This window comes from Eurytemora carolleeae, unplaced genomic scaffold (genome assembly GCF_000591075.1).
Source record: "Eurytemora carolleeae unplaced genomic scaffold, Eaff_2.0 scaffold329, whole genome shotgun sequence".
Taxonomy (NCBI): Eukaryota; Metazoa; Arthropoda; class Copepoda; order Calanoida; family Temoridae; genus Eurytemora; species Eurytemora carolleeae.
The window spans coordinates 126903-150710 of record NW_019396239.1 but is presented as its reverse complement, the minus strand read 5'-3'; the positions used below and the strand labels follow the sequence as shown (position 1 = coordinate 150710).

General features: G+C 36.5%; 3 protein-coding genes across 5 annotated transcripts; all 3 read right to left on the bottom strand.

Annotated features, from left to right (window-relative positions):
* Positions 1-628: 628 nt before the first annotated feature.
* On the bottom strand, positions 629-2832 carry LOC111699064 (histone H2A). Its single transcript, XM_023469620.1, has 4 exons — positions 2729-2832; positions 2514-2616; positions 1335-1422; positions 629-939 (listed from the first exon to the last, which is right to left on the bottom strand). The coding sequence occupies exons 2-4, from the start codon at positions 2606-2608 to the stop codon at positions 718-720; spliced, it is 405 nt and encodes a 134-aa protein (XP_023325388.1). The 5' UTR covers positions 2609-2616; positions 2729-2832; the 3' UTR covers positions 629-717.
* A 2132-nt stretch (positions 2833-4964) lies between these two features.
* On the bottom strand, positions 4965-6224 carry LOC111699089 (uncharacterized). The gene is made up of 2 exons (XM_023469654.1): positions 5777-6224; positions 4965-5692 (listed from the first exon to the last, which is right to left on the bottom strand). Exons 1-2 carry the CDS (start codon positions 6146-6148, stop codon positions 5174-5176), a joined length of 891 nt encoding a protein of 296 aa, XP_023325422.1. The 5' UTR covers positions 6149-6224; the 3' UTR covers positions 4965-5173.
* An 8438-nt stretch (positions 6225-14662) lies between these two features.
* LOC111699072 (importin subunit beta-1) lies at positions 14663-22400 on the bottom strand. Of its 3 annotated transcripts, none has more exons than XM_023469629.1 (13): positions 22295-22400; positions 21394-21516; positions 21022-21159; positions 20506-20706; positions 19808-19897; positions 19443-19571; positions 19166-19243; positions 18516-18676; positions 18244-18307; positions 17983-18131; positions 17134-17260; positions 15004-16987; positions 14663-14796 (listed from the first exon to the last, which is right to left on the bottom strand). In XM_023469629.1, the coding sequence occupies exons 1-12, from the start codon at positions 22325-22327 to the stop codon at positions 15617-15619; spliced, it is 2664 nt and encodes an 887-aa protein (XP_023325397.1). In that variant the 5' UTR covers positions 22328-22400; the 3' UTR covers positions 14663-14796; positions 15004-15616. The 3 variants fall into 3 exon arrangements, with proteins under 3 accessions (XP_023325397.1, XP_023325400.1, XP_023325401.1); XM_023469632.1 differs by having other exon boundaries at positions 14663-14791; XM_023469633.1 differs by having other exon boundaries at positions 14663-14760.
* Positions 22401-23808: the final 1408 nt, after the last annotated feature.

Below are 23808 nucleotides of genomic sequence, written 5' to 3'. Positions count from 1 at the left end.
TAATCATGTTTCAAAATTACTATTTTGGTTCTTGAAAACCTTTACAAATAAAATGTTTCATCCTTAAATTCTCTTTTTGAAAATTACATGACAATGTGTTATAAACCGAATTGCTAATCAAGTAAAACTAATTAGATATAGTTTTGATATGCTTTGATATTTGTTGTGTACATGTCTGAAAATTACTTTAAACTCTAGTTATTCGAATTTATGTATTAACTATTTTGCATATGATAAATTCGCACCCTGATCTCTAATCGTTCTCCTTAAATCTATTTAATTGAAATATTTTGTTATTATTACTAACATTAGGTGGAAAAAATAATCAAAACAGCCAAGAGCTATTTTCCACCTAATTGCTTTATACTTGTACTGTTAATATAACGATCAATTTTGTGATTGTTATCTGTATACAGATACATTTATTTTAGCAATAAACTTTATCTTATCTTATCTTATCTTATCTAATGTTGCAGAGTGGGACACACCTCGTCTAAAATATCATATTTGACCAGGAGGTCACACGTTAACATTAAAATTTGAATTATATTTGTAAATATTAAAACTCAAATAATCACTTAAATACTTTTTCGTGGAAAACCCGACCATATTCGATAAACTGAAACAATTGTCTATTAGAGAATGTATTGATAATATTTGTATAAAGCTTATATTTGAAGTACTTTCAAATTGAGATCACCACTGGACGGGTCAGAATTAGAACTCTTGGCTCTGGGTTGTGCTCTTGCCCCCGGCACCCTGGCTCTTCTTGGGTAGAAGGACGGACTGGATATTCGGCAAAACTCCGCCCTGGGCGATAGTAACGCCGGAGAGAAGTTTGTTTAACTCCTCGTCGTTCCTGATGGCGAGCTGGAGGTGTCGAGGGATAATCCTAGTCTTCTTGTTGTCACGGGCCGCGTTCCCGGCCAGCTCAAGAACCTAGAAAATATATTTAAATCCGGGGAAATGTATTTCATAATTTCGATGGCTTCTGAAGACAATGTTCTATTTAAAATAAAAATTGGTAAACAATTACATTTTTTTTAAATCCACTCCCTCAACTTATGTCTAAGCGAATATCTAATTGCGGTAGAAACTTAACTAACTAAATTTTAGGGATTATTTAAATGACATTTCTGATAATATTAAGACATCACATAAAAATTAGTGAGGGGGGGGGGGGGCATAGAGTATATTTTAGAAGAAAACTTTAACTTCAATTGCTCCACGTTTATACAGCCCGTCTATACTCGAAATGTTTTGCTTAAGGTCGACAAGAATATGAATAGTAATTTCTGGAACGGGTGAGTGGGGCAAGGGGAGGGTGGACATACCTCTGCGGCTAGGTACTCCATGACAGCAGCCATATAAACTGGTGCTCCAGCCCCTACTCTCTCAGCATAGTTTCCTTTCCTCAATAACCTGATCACAAAATATAAAAGTGTATTTATTTGATGAACTTGTGTAAACTATAGAATATAAAATTCATAAGTTCAGAAAAGAAAATTCCGTGATTACTCGACTCGCTGTAAATTTAAGTATAAATTTGTCAATAAAACAGATATTAAGCACTTTTAAACAAAAGTAGTCCAGTCATTATTTACAATTTTGGAACTTACCTCCTTCTAAACACTTTATACCATGACCCTAAACAAAATTTCACGTTGCTCCAATTGTACACTTTTGGACCCCCCCCCTCCTATCAATTTTGTACATAACCAGTAATTTTAAAAAAAATTGCATTAGTTTCATTATGTTATGATAAGAAACATTACCACTTTTTCAACAATTTTCAATAAAATTGGTATTTATTTAGGGTTAGGTTAGGTTAAGACACTTTCTGGTCCGATCGCTGCAACTAGGAAAGGCCTAGCGCTTTGGTTACATGGTCAATTATATCCATGTCTGACATACAAGATTATTATATATATTTAGGGTTTTCCCCCTCCTATCAATTTTGTACATGGATCTCATATGTATGGCATGAATATAATTGAACATGAGGCCGCAGAGTCCGGCCCCCTAGCCTGTCCAAGCCGCGGCGCTCGGTCCCCTAGCCTGACATAGCCGCAGAGCTCGGCTCCCTTATCCTGTTCTGGTATATTCCTGGAAAACGATTTTTGGACCCCCCCAGCCCCCCCCTCCTATCAATGTTGTACATGGATCTTACAGAAAGTGTCTTAACTTAACCTAACCCGTGGCCGCAGCGCTCGGCCCAGAAAGTGTNTCTTGTCCATTTGAACTGGGGGGCTGGGGGGTCCAAAAAAGTCCAAAAATCATTCACATAGGACAGACCCTCTTAACCTAACCTAACCCTAAATGTATACTGATTTTATTGAAAATTGTTGAAAAAGTGGACATGTACAAAATTGATGTGAGGGGGGAGGGGGAACATCAAAAAATCGTAAACTAGGACGGACTCAAGAAGGGGGATGGGAGGGTGGAGGGTCCAAAAATCGTTTTATCTATAAATTCACCCAACAGTTTCTATTATATTGATCTAAAACCCCAACCTGTGAATTCTTCCAACTGGGAACTGAAGTCCGGCACGACTAGATCTAGACTTTGCCTTCCCCTTCACCTTTCCTCCTTTTCCTCGGCCAGACATGATGATTTCTAGATTATCAAAATAAAATATACAAATTAATTTTTTAATGGAAATTGTTTCTTAATTCGGTTAATAAGTAATAATTGTTAAATGGTTTACAACTTAAAACTTCCTACTTACCGTTTGATTGAGGGAAGTTTCGCGCCAACTGAATGAAAAAGGACTGGAATCAGCTGTTTTACAATTCAAACTAAGTTGAACCCGCGAAAACAGTGTTCAGAGACGACCTTTAAAAAGCCCTAAGCATATTAGAAATTGGGTGAAATAACTAACCCTTTCCTTAAAACTCGCCTCGTTTAATGCTTTTTTGATGCCCTGGCTTCGAATCTTTTCTTTGTAAATTGATTAAAATGTGTAAAATGTAAAATCGATTTTAGCTGAAATTCAAATCTTTCTAGGCGTCTATCTATCTAGGGCAAAACAAAGGGGGGGGGGGCGGTGGATCCGCATTTGAACTACTGCCGTTTGAACTATGGTACGTTTGAACTATTGTTCGTTTGAACTATTGTTTATTTGAACTACTGACATGACGTCATATCCTGTAGTTTAAATCAACGCATTTCTTGCTCATTTGAACTATTTTTCTACCCAATTCAGTTTTAATTTTTTTTTTATAATCTCCATAAAACGTTATATTCATGACAATTAATTAGATAATATTACACAGAATGAACATAAAAATAGTTCAAATGAACATAANTTTATGTTCATTTGAACTATTTTTATGTTCATTTGAACTATTTTTATGTTCATTTGAACTATTTTTATGTTCATTTGAACTATTTTTATGTTCATTTGAACTATTTTTATGTTCATTTGAACTATTTTTATGTTCATTTGAACTATTTTTATGTTCATTTGAACTATTTTTATGTTCATTTGAACTATTTTTATGTTCATTTGAACTATTTTTATGTTCATTTGAACTATTTTTATGTTCATTTGAACTATTTTTTTGTTCATTTGAACTATATTTTTATTCATTTGATTTATTTTTTTGGTCATTTGAACTATTTTTTGTTTATTTCATTAATAATATTTTAATATTTCAAATGAAAATAGTTTAATGAACTAAAAAATAGTTCAAATGAGCAATATATTTACTCGTTTGAACTATTGTTCATTTCAACTACTCACGTGGTCCCACGTGCAGTAGTTGAAATGAACAATAGTTCAAATGAACAATAGTTCAAACGGCAGTAGTTCAAATGAGATAGCACCGGGGGGGCTTTCAGGGTTGGACTGTTATAAGCGTAATTTCAAGTGACCCCCTAATCAAACATTGCAATGCCCGATTTACATTTACAACGGTACCCTTGATCAAAAATGTGGAAGATATTGTCGTTTTCCTGACTCGAAATAAGTGCAAATTCTGATAATTTCTCCATTGCTTCTTATAAGCAAGATATGCGCATTGCACAGTGACTTATGCAGAGAACACGCAAATAAAAAGAAACATTTTAAACAAAAACAGGGAGTTATCTATATATAAATTTGGCTTGTCTGTCTGTTTGTATCCAATAAACGTCAAAACGGCTGAACCGATCGGGCCCAGATTTGTTGTGAGACATCACGTGACCACAGGGCAGGTTTATGAATGATCAAATTTCAAATAATTGTCTTAATCAAAATTCGATCTTCATTAAATTTTTGAACATTTTGAAAATCCACGAAATTTTTGTGAAAATCCGCGAATTATTTTTGTTTTGTTTTACGATGTACACAAAGAGAACATGTTTACAATTAATTTAGAAGATGGGCGCGAAGCGCCCTCTAAGGCTAGTAATTCATACTTGATCAGACAAAGCTTTCTAGGGTACCGTTGTAAATCGGGCATTATAAAATCTTTTCATTAAGAAAGGTCACCTGTATTTACGCTTTATTGATCCCCCTTGATAAGTATTAAACATGGTTTCAAACCATTGAGGTTACTCAGACGAGCTTGGAAAATTGAATCGAATTTTGGCCTTCCCCCCAAGCTGGAAAAATTCAGGTATACGGCCCTGATTTCATCACACAAGATGAACCACAGTCTTCCACAGAGAATGGGACTTCAGAAACAACTGTACGAAATTTATTCAGCCTTCTTTCTCATAGCAACGATTCTCTGCAACTTTGAACTTAAGCTTCTTTTCCGCATGGCTAAATTGTTTGGTTTCACATTATAGACACTTTTCAAGACCGAGGACAAAAGCTAGACTTGAGATAGTCACAAGTGTTAGGACGTCATGAATTCTTAATCCTTCGTAGTTTACCGGGCTTACCCTGTATCTTCATGGAAGGACTAATTCAGAACATATTATATTTAGAAATTTTCCTAAACTGTACACTACTGTACAAACTTACAAATACAAACTTTATAAATGTTTTCATATTTATTTTTATTTTGTTTTTCATTAGATTTTTAATAATATTGAATCACATGCTATAATTGGAAGACAGCGGTAATAAAAGAGGTCAATACTCGAAGTTCAAGTTATTTGGTTGAAGCCTTCAATTCGTTCAACTTTTGAAAAAAAAAATAATTTTGATGGCATAAGACGAAGTCTCCGAACCCAGATAAGTTTAGAATCCAGCGAAATCATCATCATCTTCGTGGTAGAGACTGATCACCAGGGGGAAGAGTTCATCTTCAGTAAGCTTGGTCTGCTCCAGGATCTTGTCCAGGGGACCGAAGTTGGTCTCAACCCTAGCCTTAATATCCTTGTACATGCAGGACTTAGCCTTAGCGTACTTAGTGCACCTCATGAAGGCCTGGACCTTAGGGACGTTCGCGAGGCCGGGGAAAACAAACTCGTTCTGGACCTCGGTAGGGAGAGCATCGGCAACCTTGTTGCAGGTTTCGATATCGTTAAAGATCCTGTTCTTGAACCAGTCGTCCTCGAAGTTCAGCTTCTCCATTGTCTTCTTCTGGGTGTTGAAGTCCAGCTCGTTGTCCTCATTCAGCATACCAACCTCACGGAGAATACAGGTCATGTTTCCGACCTCGGAGGTCAACTTGTCTTGTTGCTGTTTCATCTTCTCAGCCAGACGGTCTCCGATATCGAGAGTGTCGGGAAGAGTGGCGGCCTCAGCTTGACGTCTCTAAAATCAAAATTGCCATAAAAATACCATAAAGTCATAAGAAATCAATAATATTCGATTCTTAAATTATGAAATTATACTTACGTTACGAGAAAGAAGAGCTTGAATCTTCTCCCTGTATCCGTTCTCAACAGAGAAGGGGTTGATGATGGATCTGCTGGATCCTTGGTTCAACTGCATCATCTTGAAGGCCATCATGCTCTCCCTGATCTTCTTCTCCAGGTTCTCATCCTCGGAGTCACTGAACTTGAAGATCTTGTTGTTGTTTCCCAGGCTGTAGGGGACGGGGTTCTGCTGAGAGAATGTGTTGATCATCTTCTGCAAGAAGTTGTTGTTGTTGTAGTTGTCGTTGTTGAAGTTGGCATAACTGTGCTGATTGTACTGGTTGTTGCTTGGCTCCTGGTTGGAGTAGCTCATCAGCCTCTGGAGCACAAAGTTGGCCTGGGCCTTCTCCATGTTGTCGGCGCTAGTGAGGAGGGTGTTGATGAATCTGTAGGTTGACCTGCACACAGAAATTATGTAATTTATTAATATAATTTAATAGAACATATTTGTACACTACATCAAATCCATAAACTCCATGAACTTATGAATTTATGAACTTTATGAACTTATGAACTTTATGAACTTATGAACTCTATGAACTCTATGACTCTATGAACTCTATGAACTCTATGAACTTCATGAACTTCATGAATTGCACGAACTGCATGAACTTCATCCATGAACTATATGAATTCCATGAACTCCATGAACTCTACTCTATTCCATGAACTCTATGAACTCCATAAACTCTATGAACTCCATGAACTCCATGAACTCTTTGAACTCTTTGAACTCTATGAACTTCATGAACTCCATGAACTCCATGAATTCTATAATCTACATAAACTCCATTAACTCTATGAACTCTATGAACTCTATGAACTCCATGAATTTTTTTTATGATGTCCCACAAAAAATTTGGACCCGATCGGTTCAGCCGTTTTGACATTTATTGGGTACTAACAAACAAACAGACAGACAGACAAGCCAAATTTATTTATAGACTAGAAATTCAAGGCGCTTCGCGCCCTTCTTTCTAGTCTTTTAGGGCGCTTCGCGCCCATCTTCTATTTAAATTGTGAACATGTTTTTTGTTTACATTTCAAAACTAAGAAGAAAAGAATTTGCGGATTTAAAAAAAACATTCGCGGAGTTTCAAGAATTTTAATTTTTTTAAAAAATTAAATGGACTATGAACATGCATTTCAATCCTATACCTATCATCTCATAACATAAGACCTCATACTCATAATATAAGATTTCATCTCATAATATAAGATTTCATCTCATAACATAAGACCTCATGCTCATAATATAAGATTTCATCTCATAATATAAGATTTCATCTCATAATATAAGACCTCATGCTCATAATATAAGATTTCATCTCATAATATAAGATTTCATCTCATAATATAAGATTTCATCTCATAATATAAGATTTCATCTCATACAAATATAAATAAATATACAAATACAAATAAAAATAAAAATAAAAATAAAAACAAAAATAAAAATTTGAAAAGTTTGAAATAAAGTCGCGGTATTGACTTTTATTCAAGCCGTTTTATTGAATTTTTAATTGAACGCTTTATTAAAAAAATATACTTTTGGTCAAAGCTTTAAAGTTGATTTCGTTCCGTAAAGATTGAGAAAAGAATTATAAATAAAAAAAGTTTTTGAGAGTAAAAGACCAAATTATACAAGAGCAGGGCCAAGAATTTTTCTGTAAAAGGAGAATTGTTTCTCTTAACCAGGACTTTATCTGTTGAGTAATATATTCTATACAACGTTGAATATGAAGCAGTACACGATATTTAAAAAAAAAGGATTTTTTTCTCATAACATAAGACCTCATGCTCATAATATAAGATTTCATCTCATAATATAAGATTTCATATATATATATATATATTATCATCTCATAATATAAGATTTCATCTCATAATATAAGATTTCATCTCATAATATAAGACTTCATCTCATAATATAAGATTTCATCTCATAACATAAGATTTCATCTCATAATATAAGATTTCATCTCATAACATAAGACTTCATCTCATAATATAAGATTTCATCTCATAATACAAGACTTATTTTAAATATACAAGACTATAATCTTAAAATAGAAGACTTAATCTTATTATAGAAACTTTATCTTCTGATACAGGACAGGACTTAATCTTATATCTTATCTTATATTCTAGGACTACTTCTTATAATACAGGACTTTATTTCATAATATAGTCTAGGACTATTTCTTATAATACAGAACTTTATCTCATAATATAGTCTAGGACTTTTTCTTATGATACGGGACTTTATCTCAGAACTTTTTCTTATATTTCTTCAAGACCTACCTGTATGTTTGAACTGATGGAAAATCTACTGCAGACTACAGATTTCTCTTTACCCAAGATACCTTTTATACCCCTAACACCCTCCCCCCCCCCCGTCATCCCACCCCCTTGGTACTTACGGGGAAGCTTGGTGTAGAAAGGAGGAAGAGGGATTGAAAGGTAGGAGAACTGCTCCGGGCTAAAACTGTATTTTAATGGTCTGCACTTTATACAGAGAATACAGACAGGTTCAAGTACGAGAGTTGGGTTTGACTCCAGTCCCCGGTCAGAAATTAGATTTTAGGCTCGGAGAAATTTTGCCCTTAGAAGCAAAGAATTAACAGACGTAGAAATTTGTAGGATTAATCGGCAATTAGGGACCATGGATAGTCTTAAACAATAGTTTACAAGTAAGATAAAAGAACAAACTGTAAGTCGAAATTAAGAATAATCTATATTTATTTGGAATTTTGAAAAAGCTATGCGTGGGACGTAGGAAGTGAAAATAATTTATAACAAGTTAATAAGATTAGTTTTTAAGTAGGAAGTATAAGAACAATCCATACATAGGGAGGAAGTATAAGAACAATCCATACATAGGGAGGAAGTAAAAACAATCCATACATAGGGAGGAAGTATGAACAATCCATACAAAGGGAGGAAGTATAAACAATCCATACATAGGGAGGAAGTAATAACAATCCATACATAGGGAGGAAGTAAAAACAATCCATACATAGGGAGGAAGTATAAACAATCCATACATAGGGAGGAAGTATAAACAATACATACATAGGGAGGAAGTATAAACAATCCATACATAGGGAGGAAGTAAAAACAATCCATACATATGGAGGAAGTAATAACAATCCATACATAGGGAGGAAGTAAAAACAATCCATACAAAGGGAGGAAGTAAGAACAATTCATACATAGGGAGGAAGTAAGAACAATTAATACATAGGAAGGAAGTATAAACAATCAATTCATACATAGGGAGGAAGTAAAAACCATCCATACATAGTGAGGAAGTAAAAACAATCCATACATAGGGAGGAAGTAAGACCAATCCATACATAGGGAGGAAGTAAAAACAATCCATACACAGGGAGGAAGTAAAAACAATCCATACATAGGGAGGAAGTAAAAACAATCCATACACAGGGAGGAAGTAAAAACAATCCATACATAGGGAGGAAGTAATAACAATCCATACATAGGGAGGAAGTAAAAACAATCCATACACAGGGAGGAAGTAAAAACAATCCATACATAGGGAGGAAGTAAAAACAATCCATACAAAGGGAGGAAGTAAAAACAATCCATACAAAGGGAGGAAGTTAAAACAATTCATACATAGGGAGGAAGTAAAAACAATCCATACAAAGGGAGGAAGTAAGAACAATTAATTAAAGGTTTCTTAATATTTTGTTAAAAATTTCTTTAAAACAAAGATTGATTTGACCTTACTGTTTTAACAGAACGCGATGTCCATTTTTGTTTGTATAGTCTTTAATCGGAGAAATATCTAACCCTGAACGTAAACTATTTTTACCCCCTGCACAGAGCACAGTAATTTATTTTTTTGCTGGTTCATTATTTTCTGCATGAAACAGGTTAGAAATCTACAATATTGCAAACTTGTCCAACTTGACTTAATGTTTAACTAATTTATCCAGTTCGTAGAGCCTGTATATACTTTCTAGCTTCTCTTATTTGTCTGATGTGTAGAAGGGCGGTAAAAAGTTTTAAAAATCTAAAATAGCCAATAACTTTTTTGAGACTAAAGCTACAGATCTAAAACTATATTTTTGAAAAGCCCGTGAAAAATGGATGTAGATAAATGTGTCACATTTTGATATTTGTTCAAAACATAAAACAAAAAAGTTCTACAATTTTTTACCCGTTTTTTGGCCTTTTTAAAACCCTCCCTTAGCACCCAAACTATTAAAGTTAGCAGTAATTTTTTTTTCAATAATCTTGCCTTGAAAAATTGGACTATGAACATGCATTTCAATCCTATACCTATACTCTCAGGCCTTTTTCTAGGGGGGGGGGGGGCATGCCCCCCAGGCTCTACATAGATTCAGACCCCCAGCCTTTATAGGGTTAAGAGTTGACTAATTTGATGAAAATATCACAATTTCAAGAAGTAAAAAAACTTCAAATTTTCTTGTTCTAAAGAATAATTTTTATATCTTCCTCTGGGTTAAAAGAAGGGTTCTTTTTATATATTCGTTAGTTTTCGAATTTTTCATCTTTATATCTTCCTTGATTTTTAGATATTTTCATCTTTAAACCTTAACCATAACTCAAAAAGCATTGGTTCAGGATGTTCGAATTTTTTTTTACTGTTCTACTACCACATGCCCCTCACTTTAGGCTCAAAGCGGGGCTTTTATACTTACTGCCTGAGGCCTCAGGCATACTGTCTGAATGCCTTATTTTATTATTCCTTGATTATTAGATGTTTTCATCTTTATATCCTCCTTGATTATTAGAGTATTCCATATTTATATCTTACTTGATTAATAGATGTTTTCATCTTTATATCCTCCTTGATTATTAGAGGATTCCATATTTATATCTTCCTTGATTATTAGATGATTTCATATTTATATCCACCTTGATTAATAGATGTTTTCATCTTTATATCTTCCTTGATTATTAGATGTTTTCATCTTTATATCTTTCTTGATTAATAGATGTTTTCATCTTTATATCCTCCTTGATTAATAGATGTTTTCATCTTTATATCTTCCTTGATTAATAGATGTTTTCATCTTTATATCTTCCTTAATTAATAGATGGTTTCATCTTTATATCTTCCTTGATTAATAGATGGTTTCATCTTTATATCTTCCTTGATTAATATATGTTTTCATCTTTATATCTTCCTTAATTAATAGAGGATTCCATATCTATATCTTCCTTGATAATTAGATGTTTCCTTCTTTTAAAGATTCCTTGATTATTAGAGGATTCCATATTTATATCTTTCTTGATTATTGAATGCTTTCATCTTTTTCTTAGATTACGTTATTAAGTAGACCCGACGATTTCTTTTTTAAAATTAGTTTTGGAATTAAATTGGTGTGTTCAAGCCAAGTAAAGGTTGTATAAGGAAGTATTACTCTAGTTCACTGACCTCCAACTGACAAGATTGCACTTAAACCATCGCGCTAATACATTCTTCACCTTTTTTTAAATACTTTTTTTTGAAATATCAAGTTTTTCAAAAATATTACTAAAACCCAATTAAATTAAAATTAAAAAGTGGAAAATGTTCATCCACTGGTATTCTGCTGTTAGGGGGATTTGAGGGTGAATTTCCTTTAAATAAATTGCGTTGAAGCAGGGGTTGCTTTCAAGGGGGGTGCAAAATGGATTTTGTAGAAAAAAATGTGCTTAACTAAAGAAAAGTTGAGCGGGCACGAGGGTTTGGTACGTTTTTCATACCGTTCAAGTCAATTTTTTCATACTCCCGGCTTTAGACATCGTTTGGTTCGCTTATGTAAGCGTTTTAAATTATCGCACAGAAATTTAACGTTTTCTCTTTTCAGAGATAATAAAGATAGAACAATTTAGTTCATAACATCAGATCTCTAACGTTAGGTATATGATAATCTCTTTTTTAGAAACCGTTTTCTTCGGACGTAACCCCCCACACCCTGCATATTATAACAGTTTAAGTCAAGGGCCTTCTTTTGTTATGGGTTAGTGAGCAAGGGTAAATGCACTTTTTAGAGGGGAATACAAGGAGGGCAACGCCCGGATTCCCAACAAGAGTAGATAATTTACCCCTTTTAAAGTTGAATAGCTAACTATATTAACCAAATTATAAACAAGTTTTACCTCCCCTCTCCCTTCAAAATTGTATCAGTGTATAGGTCTCTGACTGCTATATCTCTTTTGTCCTATCTGCGCATTCTGCGATTTAAGAACTGCAGTCAAATACTCTTGGTTGTAGACTTCTGTTGCCAAGCAATGCATCCAATTATAAATATTTTATCAAAATGGTTTCTAAAAATAAATACTTGGAAAGCAAACATTTTAAAACTAAATTTGTTCCTATAAATGGGGAGCAAAGTAAAAAATAAAAATATCGTTGTTTTTTCCTCATCATGTCTCCCTTAGTTTCAAACCCTGCAGCCTCCCTGTCTCTTCTGTTTCCATCCCTCTAGGCTTCCTGTCTATTCTGTTTCCATTCCTCCAGGCGGGTCTCTTCTGTTTACATTCCTCCAGGCTCCCTTTCTCTTCTGTTTCCATTCCTCAAGACTCACTGTCTCTTCTGTTTCCATCCCTCCAGGCTTCCTGTCTCTTCTTTTTCCATCCCTCCAGGCTCCCTGTCTCTTCTGTTTCCATTCCTCCAGGCTCCCTGTCTCTTCTGTTTCCATCCCTCCAGGCTGCCTGTCTCTTCTGTTTCCATCCCTCCAGGCTCCCTTTGTTTCTGTTTCCATTCCTCCAGGCTCCGTGTCTATTATGTTTCCATTCCTCTGGGCTTCCTGTCTATTCTGTTTCCATCCCTCCAGGCTCCCTGTCTATTCTGTTTCCATCCCTCCAGGCTCCCTTTCTCTTCTATTTCCATTCCTCCAGGCGGGTCTCTTCTGTTTCCATTCCTCTAGGCTTCCTGTCTATTCTGTTTCCATCCCTTCAGGCCGGTCCGTTCTGTTTCTATCCCTCCCTGTCTCTTCTGTTTCCATTCCTCCAGGCTCCCTGTCTCTTCTCTTTCCATCCCTTCAGACGCCCTGTCTTTTCTAGTTCCCATCCCTCCAGGTTCCCTGTCACCTAGTTACCATTTCTCCACGTTCCCATTTCACCGAATTCCCATCCCTCAAGATTCCCATTTCTCCAAGTTTACAACCCTCCAGGTTCCCTGTCCCATAATTTCCATCCCTCCAGATTCCCAGTCACCAAGGTTACATACCTCCAGGTTCCCTGTCACCAAGTTTACAACCCTCCAGGTTCCCTGTCTCATAATTTCCATCCCTCCAGATTCCCAGTCACCAAGGTTACATACTTCTAGGTTCCCTGTCACCAAGGTTACATACCTTCAGGTTCCCTGTCACCTAGTATTCATCCGTCCAGGTTCCCTGTCACCAAGGTTACAATACCTACAGGTTCCCTGTCACCAAGGTTACATACCTTCAGGTTCCCTGACACCTAGTATCCATCCCTCCATGTTCCCTGTCATAGGTTTCCTCTCTCCCCAACTCCCCCAACCCTCAAGGTTTTGCTATCTCTTATTTCTCCCCAATTTCCTTTCTATAATTTCTCCACCTTCAAAGATTCATATCTCCTAATTCCCTGCCAGGTTTCCATCCCTCCAGGTTCCCTATCACCTAGTTTCCAACCCTCAAGGTTTCCTATCTCACCCTTTCCCAACCCTCACGGTTTCTTGTCCCTTATTTCCTCTCCCCCCAAATTTTCCATTCTCTTATTTCCTGTAACCTCAATGTTTCCTGTCTCATTTCCCCAACACTTCCTGTCCTTATGTCGATTTTATTAAATCCGTCCTACAATACTTCGGAACTACCCGCACCTTGTTTTCAGCAGCTGCTGTTGGTCCGATGTGCTGTAGGTCGGATATGCACTTTTAAAAAAAGTTAGTGCATCCGACCTACTGTGGGTCGGTTGCACAGCTTGCTTAAGTTAGTTTAACTCTTCTGTAGGTCGGTTGCACAACTTTGGTAGGTCGGATGCAACAAAAAAGTTGGTGTATCCGACCTAACTGTAGGTCGGTAGCACAGCTTTCTTTAGTCGGTTGCGCTCAATTCTGTAGGTCTGACGCACAGTTGAAGTCTTAACCTTACATTAATCCACATATCAGCTATAACTTTGGCATTTTGATATATGTGGCCGGAGCGCTCATCCCAAAATTTTTCTTAACCTAACCCCAGTCACTTTGATAAATGTGGCCGCAGCGCTCGTTCTATAAATTGTCTTAACCATTCAGATATCCCCATATATTATTTATCACTTAACCACTATGAAAAATGTGACCTCAGTGCTCGTCCCAGAACTTGTCTTACACTAACCTTGTACATCTGACCTACAGAATCTGTACATCTGACCTACGAAAGTTGTGCATCCGACCTACATGTGCAACCGGAACATCTGCATTATAACCGTGGGAACATCAATTCTTATAGTAGCACTGTCAACTACTTACTAGCTAAATCTGCATTTCCAGCGTGGGTCCGACGAGTCCGACAGACATAATGTACATTCGACATACAGCTGTCGTAGGTCGGAAGTATTGTCGGACGGAAGTACTGTAGGACAGAAATGCCGTAGAACAGAAGTAACATTACCCTTATTTCCCCCATAAGTTTCCTGGCTTTCCTTTCCCCACCCTCACCGACAGATTCCTTACTTCCCTACCAAGAAGATCTTAGAATTAAAAGTTGTACGACCTCTCAGGTTTTCTTGATTTTTTAGAATTGGTTTAATTTTTTTAAATTTTTTACATTTGAAGTAAACCCCTTGAAATCATTAACTACACATAAACATGACAAACTTCTTTTTAAAGAATTGTCCTTACATACCGAACAAAATAATTCTTTAAGATCACGGATTTGAGTTAAGAAATAAAATACAATTTATTCTCATACATGCGTTTACATAATATCTACTTCAATAGATTCAAATGTTTAAAATTAATTTCGTGATTATCACAAACTAAAGATTGTACAAACTCTTAGTTTGTAATCTTCACTAAATTATTCAGAAGTATTCTTTAAAACAAATATTCCTAACAGACACAATCTAGGATATAATTAACGCTTAGAATTGTAATGCAAAGGTTGAACGGAGGTTCATTATAAACGAACATTAGATTTCCCGAACCTTTAAATAAAGGTTCACGTACTATGCCATTCTGGTGTCTATGTGAAGTATAAGGAGTACAGTAGTGAAGAATACTTCTAGAGAAATGGAAACAATAGAGAAACAAGAAGATATAAATGAATAAATCAGTGTTCACACATCAGGTTCTCTCAACAGAATGAATATAACGAATACAAGACCGGGCTCCAGGGTCACAACACTCTACCATGGATACCCACACTGGACCTAGACGGGGTCTCAAGACACCCATTTATCACACCGGTCAAACACTAGCACAGCCTCAAGTTTCAGGGTTCAAATAGCATCCTTGGTCAACAACAATTTGTACACAAACTCAGTTTCCTCCAATCCATTGCTCCAAACGTATCAATTATCTAGTTGTATACACCAGGTTTAACATAACAGGATTGGTATGCTCCTGCTGCCTGTATTACGCCCAGTACGGAGCAGGGTTGGATCAGAATAATATCGCGGATAGAACACACAATGACAACAAGGTTAGAATGAAATGTTGTCACACGCAAACGTCATCACAAGTCACATAATCACTAGTCAACGAATATCACAGCCTTCAGGTTTAGAACTCTGCAACCTCGATGCTGCAGAGTTCCCAGTCAGGAGAGTTCTCCAACCCTTGACTAGAGTTGGGAGTAGGTCACTAACAGTTCATATCATTTCAACACACATCTCAGGGTCCAGTACTGGACGCATTCTTAAGTTTTCTGATCTCCTTGGTTGCCCAGGTCGACAGGGTTTTTGTCTTGGTCATCTTAGACCTGCGACCCTGTGTGAGTAGCTCTGAGATGGGTTCAACATCAAGCATACTCACAATATCCTTTCCAAAGGCAGCACACAGATCTCCGATTAAACCTGCTGATGCTGCTACACTAGCGTCACTGTGCTCTGAATCCTGTGCTACTACAGTAATAAACTGAACTATGTACGCTACATGAGGTTGTACTCGGACTAGAGCATCAGTTGGTGTATTCTCATCTCCCTTCAGTCCTTGGATAATTCCTGTATACGCTTCAAGGCATCCTTCTCTCAACTCGTTCAGATAGTCAATCATATCGAAATCTGATCTATCCACCTGACACTGACTAGCCTGCATCAGGGTTGTCATGACAACATCAAGATACTTGACGTACTCGGGTCCAACGGCCAGCGCCATATCTCCGAATACGGAGAGAATCTGCGGTTTCACTGTTCTGTGAACTGAGTTATCACTGAGGTTTGACATGAGAACCTCCATGATCTCGTCACTGAAGAGGGTGATCTTGTTTCCCAGTGCTCTACAGATATCTCCTACTAAACCAACTGATGCATGACAGACCTGATATTCTGCAATATTTTTCAACCCTATCAGAAGGAAGGGTTTGAACGCCTCCATATACTTGATAAAAGACTCTCCAAGAACCTCAACAAGAGTTGCTACTGCCATTAGCGCGTCTTCCTGTACTCCTCCGGCGCGTGTTTGGGTTGAAGACTGGAACATCTGCAGAAGAGCTGTCATAATCGTATCAGATATTGCGGGCGCGTGCGCAGGCTCAACCTTGCGCAGAACAGACTGCAGAGTTGCGCAGAGCAGGGACTGCAGGTCGTTGAACTGCGCCCGGTCAGTCTGGTTCTGAATATGGGTTTCCATCTGTAGAACTTGCTGAAGACGTTGAAGGATAATCACAGTGGTCTTTTGCACAGTGTCGTAGCAGTCCTTCGGGGAGTTCTTCACAGTTTCCATGAGAGCCTCATACGCAGCTGCGCGGAGGTTTGAAGATCCAGCATCCTCGCGGTCTGTCACCCATAGCAACTTCTCTACAATTGGGGAGAAGAAGGGGGAGAGACAATAGGTTCTAGGTGTCTCCTCATCCTCCATCCTATCCGCAGAGTCGTAGGCAGCCTCCGCTAGGGAAGAGAACGCCCAACAGACATTAGAGGCAACACGAGGCTCAGCAGAGAGGCCAGTAACCAGAGCTTCAAGAAGTGGCTGGAGAGTGGTTGGATTGATAGCCGCCTCAGGAATAAGTTCACATACTCTACCAATAGTCCAGGCAGCAGTATCCTAAATAATAATATTGTTATTTACGTTTCTAACGCACTTAAGGTTAAATTTCCTAGATAAACTACTTAAGGTTAAATTTCCTAGTTAAACTATTACTCGCTATTTATTAATTACGACCTCAGGTTGCTTCCCGAGGATATAAGTACCTTGACTACTACAGAGGAGTCCTTCATGGTTTCAATGAGCATAGGCATAGCTTGCTCCACTAGGGGTTTGAGCTGGACTGGATCAGGACCTTCCAGGATACAACCAAACGCCATAAGAGCAGCATCCCTGTAATATTCAAATATGATTAGGAACAGTTGACAAGGAATGGAATCGAAAGAAATTATACACCAACAAATTGATTCAAATCTCATCTAATAACTTCTAAGAACATCAGTGTTTAAATTATGATTTTCTTTTTTTTACTATTTTTTTAATCCCGCTATTTTAAACATATTATTTTAACTCCATTTTAAGTCTTGAGTTGGGTTTGACGTGATTTCCTGGTTCTTAAATAAACTGAATTCCCAAGAAAAATCAGTCCAACATATCTTTATTTTAGATACAATGGGATCTTGGTCTAGATGTTAAATTTCCTTGTTATTTACAGAGCTTAGGATCCATTTAATTTTGATGCGGATCCGAATCATGAATCCGCACTGGAAAAAATGGATCCGGATCCAGGTCATTTCTTCGTTGATTTATTGAATTTTTTCAAAAAATAATTTTCAATTTGTGTGTTTTTTAAACGCATAATTTTATTCTAAAATTTGATGAACCATTCAGAAATAAGGAAATTTTTATAATATCTCTTTTTTTAAAAGTTCAGATTTGGGTTTTAGGAGTAAAAAGTTTTTTTTTGTAGTTTTTGGTTGATATTTTACCCCTTGGATCCTGATCCGCATATTTTAGCGGATCCGGATCCAGGAAGCCGAAATCTTGCGGATCCAACGGATCCGGATTATTTATATCGCGGTCTCTGAAAAAGTAAATACTGGATAAGGCTAAACCTGTGTCTCCAGTCTGCGTCCTTGATATTATCCTTGACAAAGGGTAGAACATGAGGAACTATATCATCCTCACAGCAGGTAGCCAGCAGCATCATACACACTCCTGCAGCTTTGTACGGGTTCCAGTCATCCTCATCATCAAACTCTTCCTGAAAGTTCAGTTCAGTTCAGTTCAGTTCAGTTCAGTTCAGTTCAGTTCAGTTCAGTTCAGTTCAGTTCAGTTCAGTTCAGTTCAGTTCAAGAGATAAAAATTTGAGTAACCTGTTTGCAGAGGGATTGCATAAGAGCAGGAACTAGGAATTGAAGAGCTCCCTTAGCATAGAATCTAAATAAGATATATTATTATTATTATTATTATTAGACCTGCCAAAAATCTCCCTTATAAACAATAAAGCTTTATATACTAAAATATAAAAAAGTGGCGTGTCCGATTTACAATGAACCTTGTTCTAATTAACAATTGGATAAGACAAAGGTATAACTATAAAAGGCACCGTTGTGAATCGGAGATGAATCTAAATCTATGTTCTAACCTAGAAACATGTTCTGGAGGTCGACCAGCCTCTGTAGCCTCGCTAGCCTCTATCTGTAGATCAACTTCCTCGTCACAAACATTAGACCAGAACTCTATGCCCTGGAGAGCAACCTCGTCCTGTTCAGCTCTCATGGCATCCAGGGTTATCGCAAATAATGCCTGAACAATTATTTCTAAAGTTCTGGTGATTTCTGAAGCCTACCTAGTTCGGATCCCAGGTCTTATAACTTTCCGAATCTGGGTTCCCAAAAAGTCGACTGTCAGTTTATCCATTAAATTAAGTCTTTGTCTAGGAACTACATGAAAGATTCTGTATATATATTACAATCGACAAATTTTGTGGATTCAAATTAAGAAAATTATTAGTTGATTTTCAATTATATTAGAGAAGAGGCAGGGATGTAATCTGGTTACTGATTTTCAAAGCTTAAAAAATAAAAACAGAACACAAAATGGCAAACATCGTACATCATTTATTATTTCTTAAAAAATGCACTTTAGGCCCCAGTTCCCACTAATGTAAGGTTAAAAATACTCAAGTTGGAAGAAACTAATTTTGAAGATAATTACCCTACCCCAAGTACTTTGAAAAATTAAAATTGAGGAAAATCTATATCCATGAGATGCATTATGGACAATAGAACTAACCTGGCCCATATATGCCTCCATATACTGATAGTAAAGGGACATAATCTTCACCAAACACTGTAGAGCAGAAACTTTAACCTGAAGTAAACAGATTAAAATAATTTTTTCTCTCCGAAAACCAACCTTAATTCGTATAAAAGAATAAAAGAAATCGAATTTGGAAGATTTCCTGTAAAAAGAAATTAGAGTTATTATTATCATTTTTACTAAATGGATCCCGGTTTACCACAAGTGGAAATCTAGATACATATAGTATGGTTGTTTTTGAACAACTAACCTGTACGTCAAGGTTCTGTGTGGCTTCACAGACGACCTGCATGATGAAATGTCTTTCAGTCTCCTTCTCGAAGTTGCCCCGGGTGAACTCGAGGGAGTTGAGCAGAGCGTTGGTTGAAGCAAGTTTAACCTAGGATCAATTCAAATATATAAAACACTTAATCACAAACACGCAGTTTAATTCTTTTATACTTTTTAAAAATGGTAATTTAGAAGGTTTTTTTTCTGGAAAATCAATAAGTGATTGATTCTGAAGGGGTCGAGATGTTTGGATAGGTGATCACTGATCATAATGGAAATATTTTATTTGATCTCTAGGTTTAAATAGAAATTTTACATTAACAAACATATTAATAAACAATTAACCTGGTTACTGGGTTCATCTCTGCGCATACCATGGACAATAGCGGTCAGGATCTCATTGGATCCTTCCTCCAAACATCTTGAGTCGACATCCTGCAATATAAACAAATTACCAAGTTATATTCATTATCAAATTATTAAAATCTATATCTGGTTCAAAAATGAGAACATAAAATGTTAAAAAAATATTCATATGAACGGCATCTTGAATTAAAATATATACAAATGATAAATTCAGTGCTTAGGGTCCGGATCCGTTGGATCCACAAGATTTTGGCTTCCTGGATCCGGTTCCGCAAAAATAAGCGAAAAAAAAGGGTATCAACGGATACGGATCCAAGGGGTAAAATATCAAACATACTGCAAAAATAACTTTTTTACTTGTAAAACCTAAATCTGAACTTTTTAAAAAAGGAAGATTATAAAGCTTCCTTATCTCTAAATGGTTCATCAAGTTTCAGGATAAAGCATAAGCGAAAAAAAATAAAACAAAAAGTTTAAAAACTATTTTTTGTTAAAAAATTGGTCTAAATTCATGAAGTTAGTTTCAGAACTTTTCACTGGACGATAATTCGGTTTAAATGTAGATTGAGTTTTTATATGTCTCGGCATTTAAGGTTCACATTATCGACATAATTTTTCTAGCACTAAAATTTTCATATCATCCTCATTGTCAATTATTCATCCAGTTCGTTTCTAACCTGGCAGATATATCCTATAGCCTGGAGAGTACACTCCTTGAGAACTGATGTACTCTCTGGATCTGTCACGTTGTGTACTAGGATACTGATCAAACCCGGCCACAATCCTCTGGGCAGCTCTACCATAGCAATCAGCTGGATACACTGAGCTGCAGCGCTCGGACGAAAACTTTCTGTCCCAAGCGTGTTCACAACGTTCGCCTTAATAAAAGATTGAAAAAATACATTAGATAATTAATTTAAAAAAATAAATCAATCAACGAATACGAGTCATTTGATGCTCCATTAAAAAAATATGATGTAAGTTTTAAGGTAGAGTTTGGATCATTCTGGACTATAGTAACATCTTTGAGCAGTGAAAGCCTTAGTTATTTTCCGGATCCCAAAATTGGGAATCATTTTTATTGGAAAGTATTTTAAACAGATGGCCAACCCATTAAGTTTTGTACAACCTTCCGAGTTTCCTGATAATTTTTAAAAAAATGTTACAATGTACAGCGGGTTAATTTTTATCACCTTCGTATAGTTGCGTATATCTTCCGGCATAGCGAGCCATCTCTCCTCGTAGTGAGCCCTCAAGCTCTCGTCATTAGTATAGAGGAAGTTCTTCAGCTGGACTCCAGCCTGCTGTCTTACAACAGCACTGTTTCCTCCCTAAACACGACACGTAAAACCATTTAACCATAAAAATCAATTATTATACATATTCGACATATATAACTTTGAAACAATATCAAATCAGCGGGGGAGGGGGTTCTATAGAAACGATCCCGCCAATAAGAAAGTGCATGCCCTTGAAAGTGAAACTGTGCAATAATACGTTTACAGACAATTTGAAAATCACCGATAACAATGAGCATTTGCCCCTTATATCTAAATTCTGTTGACCTGGTAGAGCACATCTGATAATGTTTTAATGAGCTCCGGTAGGTTAGTTTGAGCAGCAGATTCTAGGAAGTGTTGCGCGGCCTTGAGCTCCGCCTGGTCGGGGGAGATGGTCTTCTCCAGCACCTAAAAACAATACAGATTCTTATAATTTAGTTTTCAGTAAAAAATAAACTACACACCACTTTCGAACTATTCGACTCGTGAATAATTAGGATAAAATATATATTAAGCTGATATATGTTGTATGTACTGTTCAGCACATACAATGACCCCCCTCCCCCTAATAAAACAAGCAAAATGTTAGTTAACAATTTGGAACTTAAAAAATACGCAGCACCTTCGATCTTGTAATCGACTTGAGTTTAAATAATAAATAGTAACGTTTATCGAATAAACAAGTGCTGTTAAACACATAATTTTAAGACCCCCCCCCCCCCAAATCGTGAGAGATCACTCGAAAAGAAGACAAAAGCTTCAATACGTCTTGTTATTCGGATTGAAGGGTGTAAACATCCGACAACTAAATTTCTCGAACTAAAAATCAGAAACCACAACTACCAAAGTTAATCAAATATGGAGCGAAGACGAGCAAAGGGTGATATAATCAATGGTTCAAGGGCAAGAAGACTATTCAATCTTTTGAACTAAAAAAGGTAATTTCCTGGAGAACATTTTTGAGCCCCCCCCCCTCATATAAATTTTTTCATGGATAGCCCATACCCGCCGCAGCGCTCAGCCCAGAAATTGATTTAACCTCACCTAACCCTCAATAATAAAAAGTAAATGTAAAAAATTGATAGGAAGGGGGGGAGGGTCCAAAAATCGTTCTCTATTACGGACCCCAAATCACTATTTGGATTTCAATTATATTAAAAGGCCGTGAACGTAAGCTATAATTTACCTGAACAAGCTGAGCCACCGCTTCGGTGTTCATCTTGTATTTTAACTTCTCTGGAATAATAAATAAAATTATTGACTAAAAATTAAATTTTGCAGAGATTTATAATGAAACGGCCTAGTTTTTAACATTAATATGGCTAGCGCTAGACTCAAACGTTTTTATCTGAAAAGAACTTTACAAAACTTATCGTAAATAAACGGTTTAACAAGAATTTTCAAATAATTCGACACAACGTGTTTCCGCGCCCACTCACTGCTATCTATAATCCCGCCATTGTGAAACTAGAAACCGGTTTTTGGGAAGGTGTTTTGCGCATCTCCCCGTTACAGACTTAACTTGAGAAAATGTCGTCTTTTAGTGGATTACTGATGAATAACCGATCTAAAGGTAATCGAAAATACAGAGGCGCAACTGGGGGGGGGGGGCGGGCGCGAGCCCTCTCCTAGCACCTGAGAGGGGGGGCGCCCCCCTGCAAAATGAAAAGAGAGATTGGCGAATATCATTATCACTGGAGTCAGGAATAATAAAACCAAAAGAAATTGTAGGAATTGTATTCTTATGTTAGTTTAAAAAAAATTTGTTTATCTTTCTGAATTCGATCAAGGCAAGGCTATTGTAAACATTTAATGTAAAAAAAAGTTCCGAACTATATTCAAACTTTGAATTATGTTGGTAAAATATTCTAAGTTTGAAATATCAAAGCTTTACACCACTCGACTCGGTGCAAAGATTTAGGGATTAGAATATTTGAGTTTGTGGCATTATCTGTCCTTTTTCAATGTAGATGATTAACATTTTATATGTATTTTAATGTGTTTTTTTCAGAATATAAAAATGATTATTTCTTGTTGTAATGAAACAAGGTACTAACAAATTTTTTTTGAATTGATTGACTCATATGATATCGTTAATTTTACAATTGTTGAAATTGAACACAGCCAAATCTGCATGCAACAACTGAAAATTTCCTTTTTTTTCGACATAGAACCATTAAAAAATAATATTTTGCCCCCCCCCCCCCCTATCAAAAGTGCTAGTTGCGGCCTTTAAAAATAATTGAACTTAATTGATGTTATGATTAAAAGAAGCGTATATAGGTGGGGGCTATAAGGACTCAGTCACCCCCATGGGCTTCCGATCCTCCCCAAAAAGTCTTCTGGGAATGTTCTTCCATTTATAATAATAATTAAGAGGTTTATGATGTAACCTCAATAATGCTGAACCCCCCCCCCCTCCCTGATACCCCACTGTGCCCATCCTGGAAGAATCGAGAACATTTCAGCCCCCGGATGACAAATTCCTGTATCACGACCCTGAAAAGAAATATCGAGTAATTGCTGCAAATCAACGAAATGTTTTATGAAACCTTTGAACTCCATTTAGAGTTTTTTTTTCTTTCTCAATCCATCCTTTTATATAGATAAATATTTTCTTCTCAATCCATCCCAGTATTGATTTGATTTCTCTTCTCAATTCTCTCAATCCGTCCTAGTTTAGATTTAATTTCTCTTCTC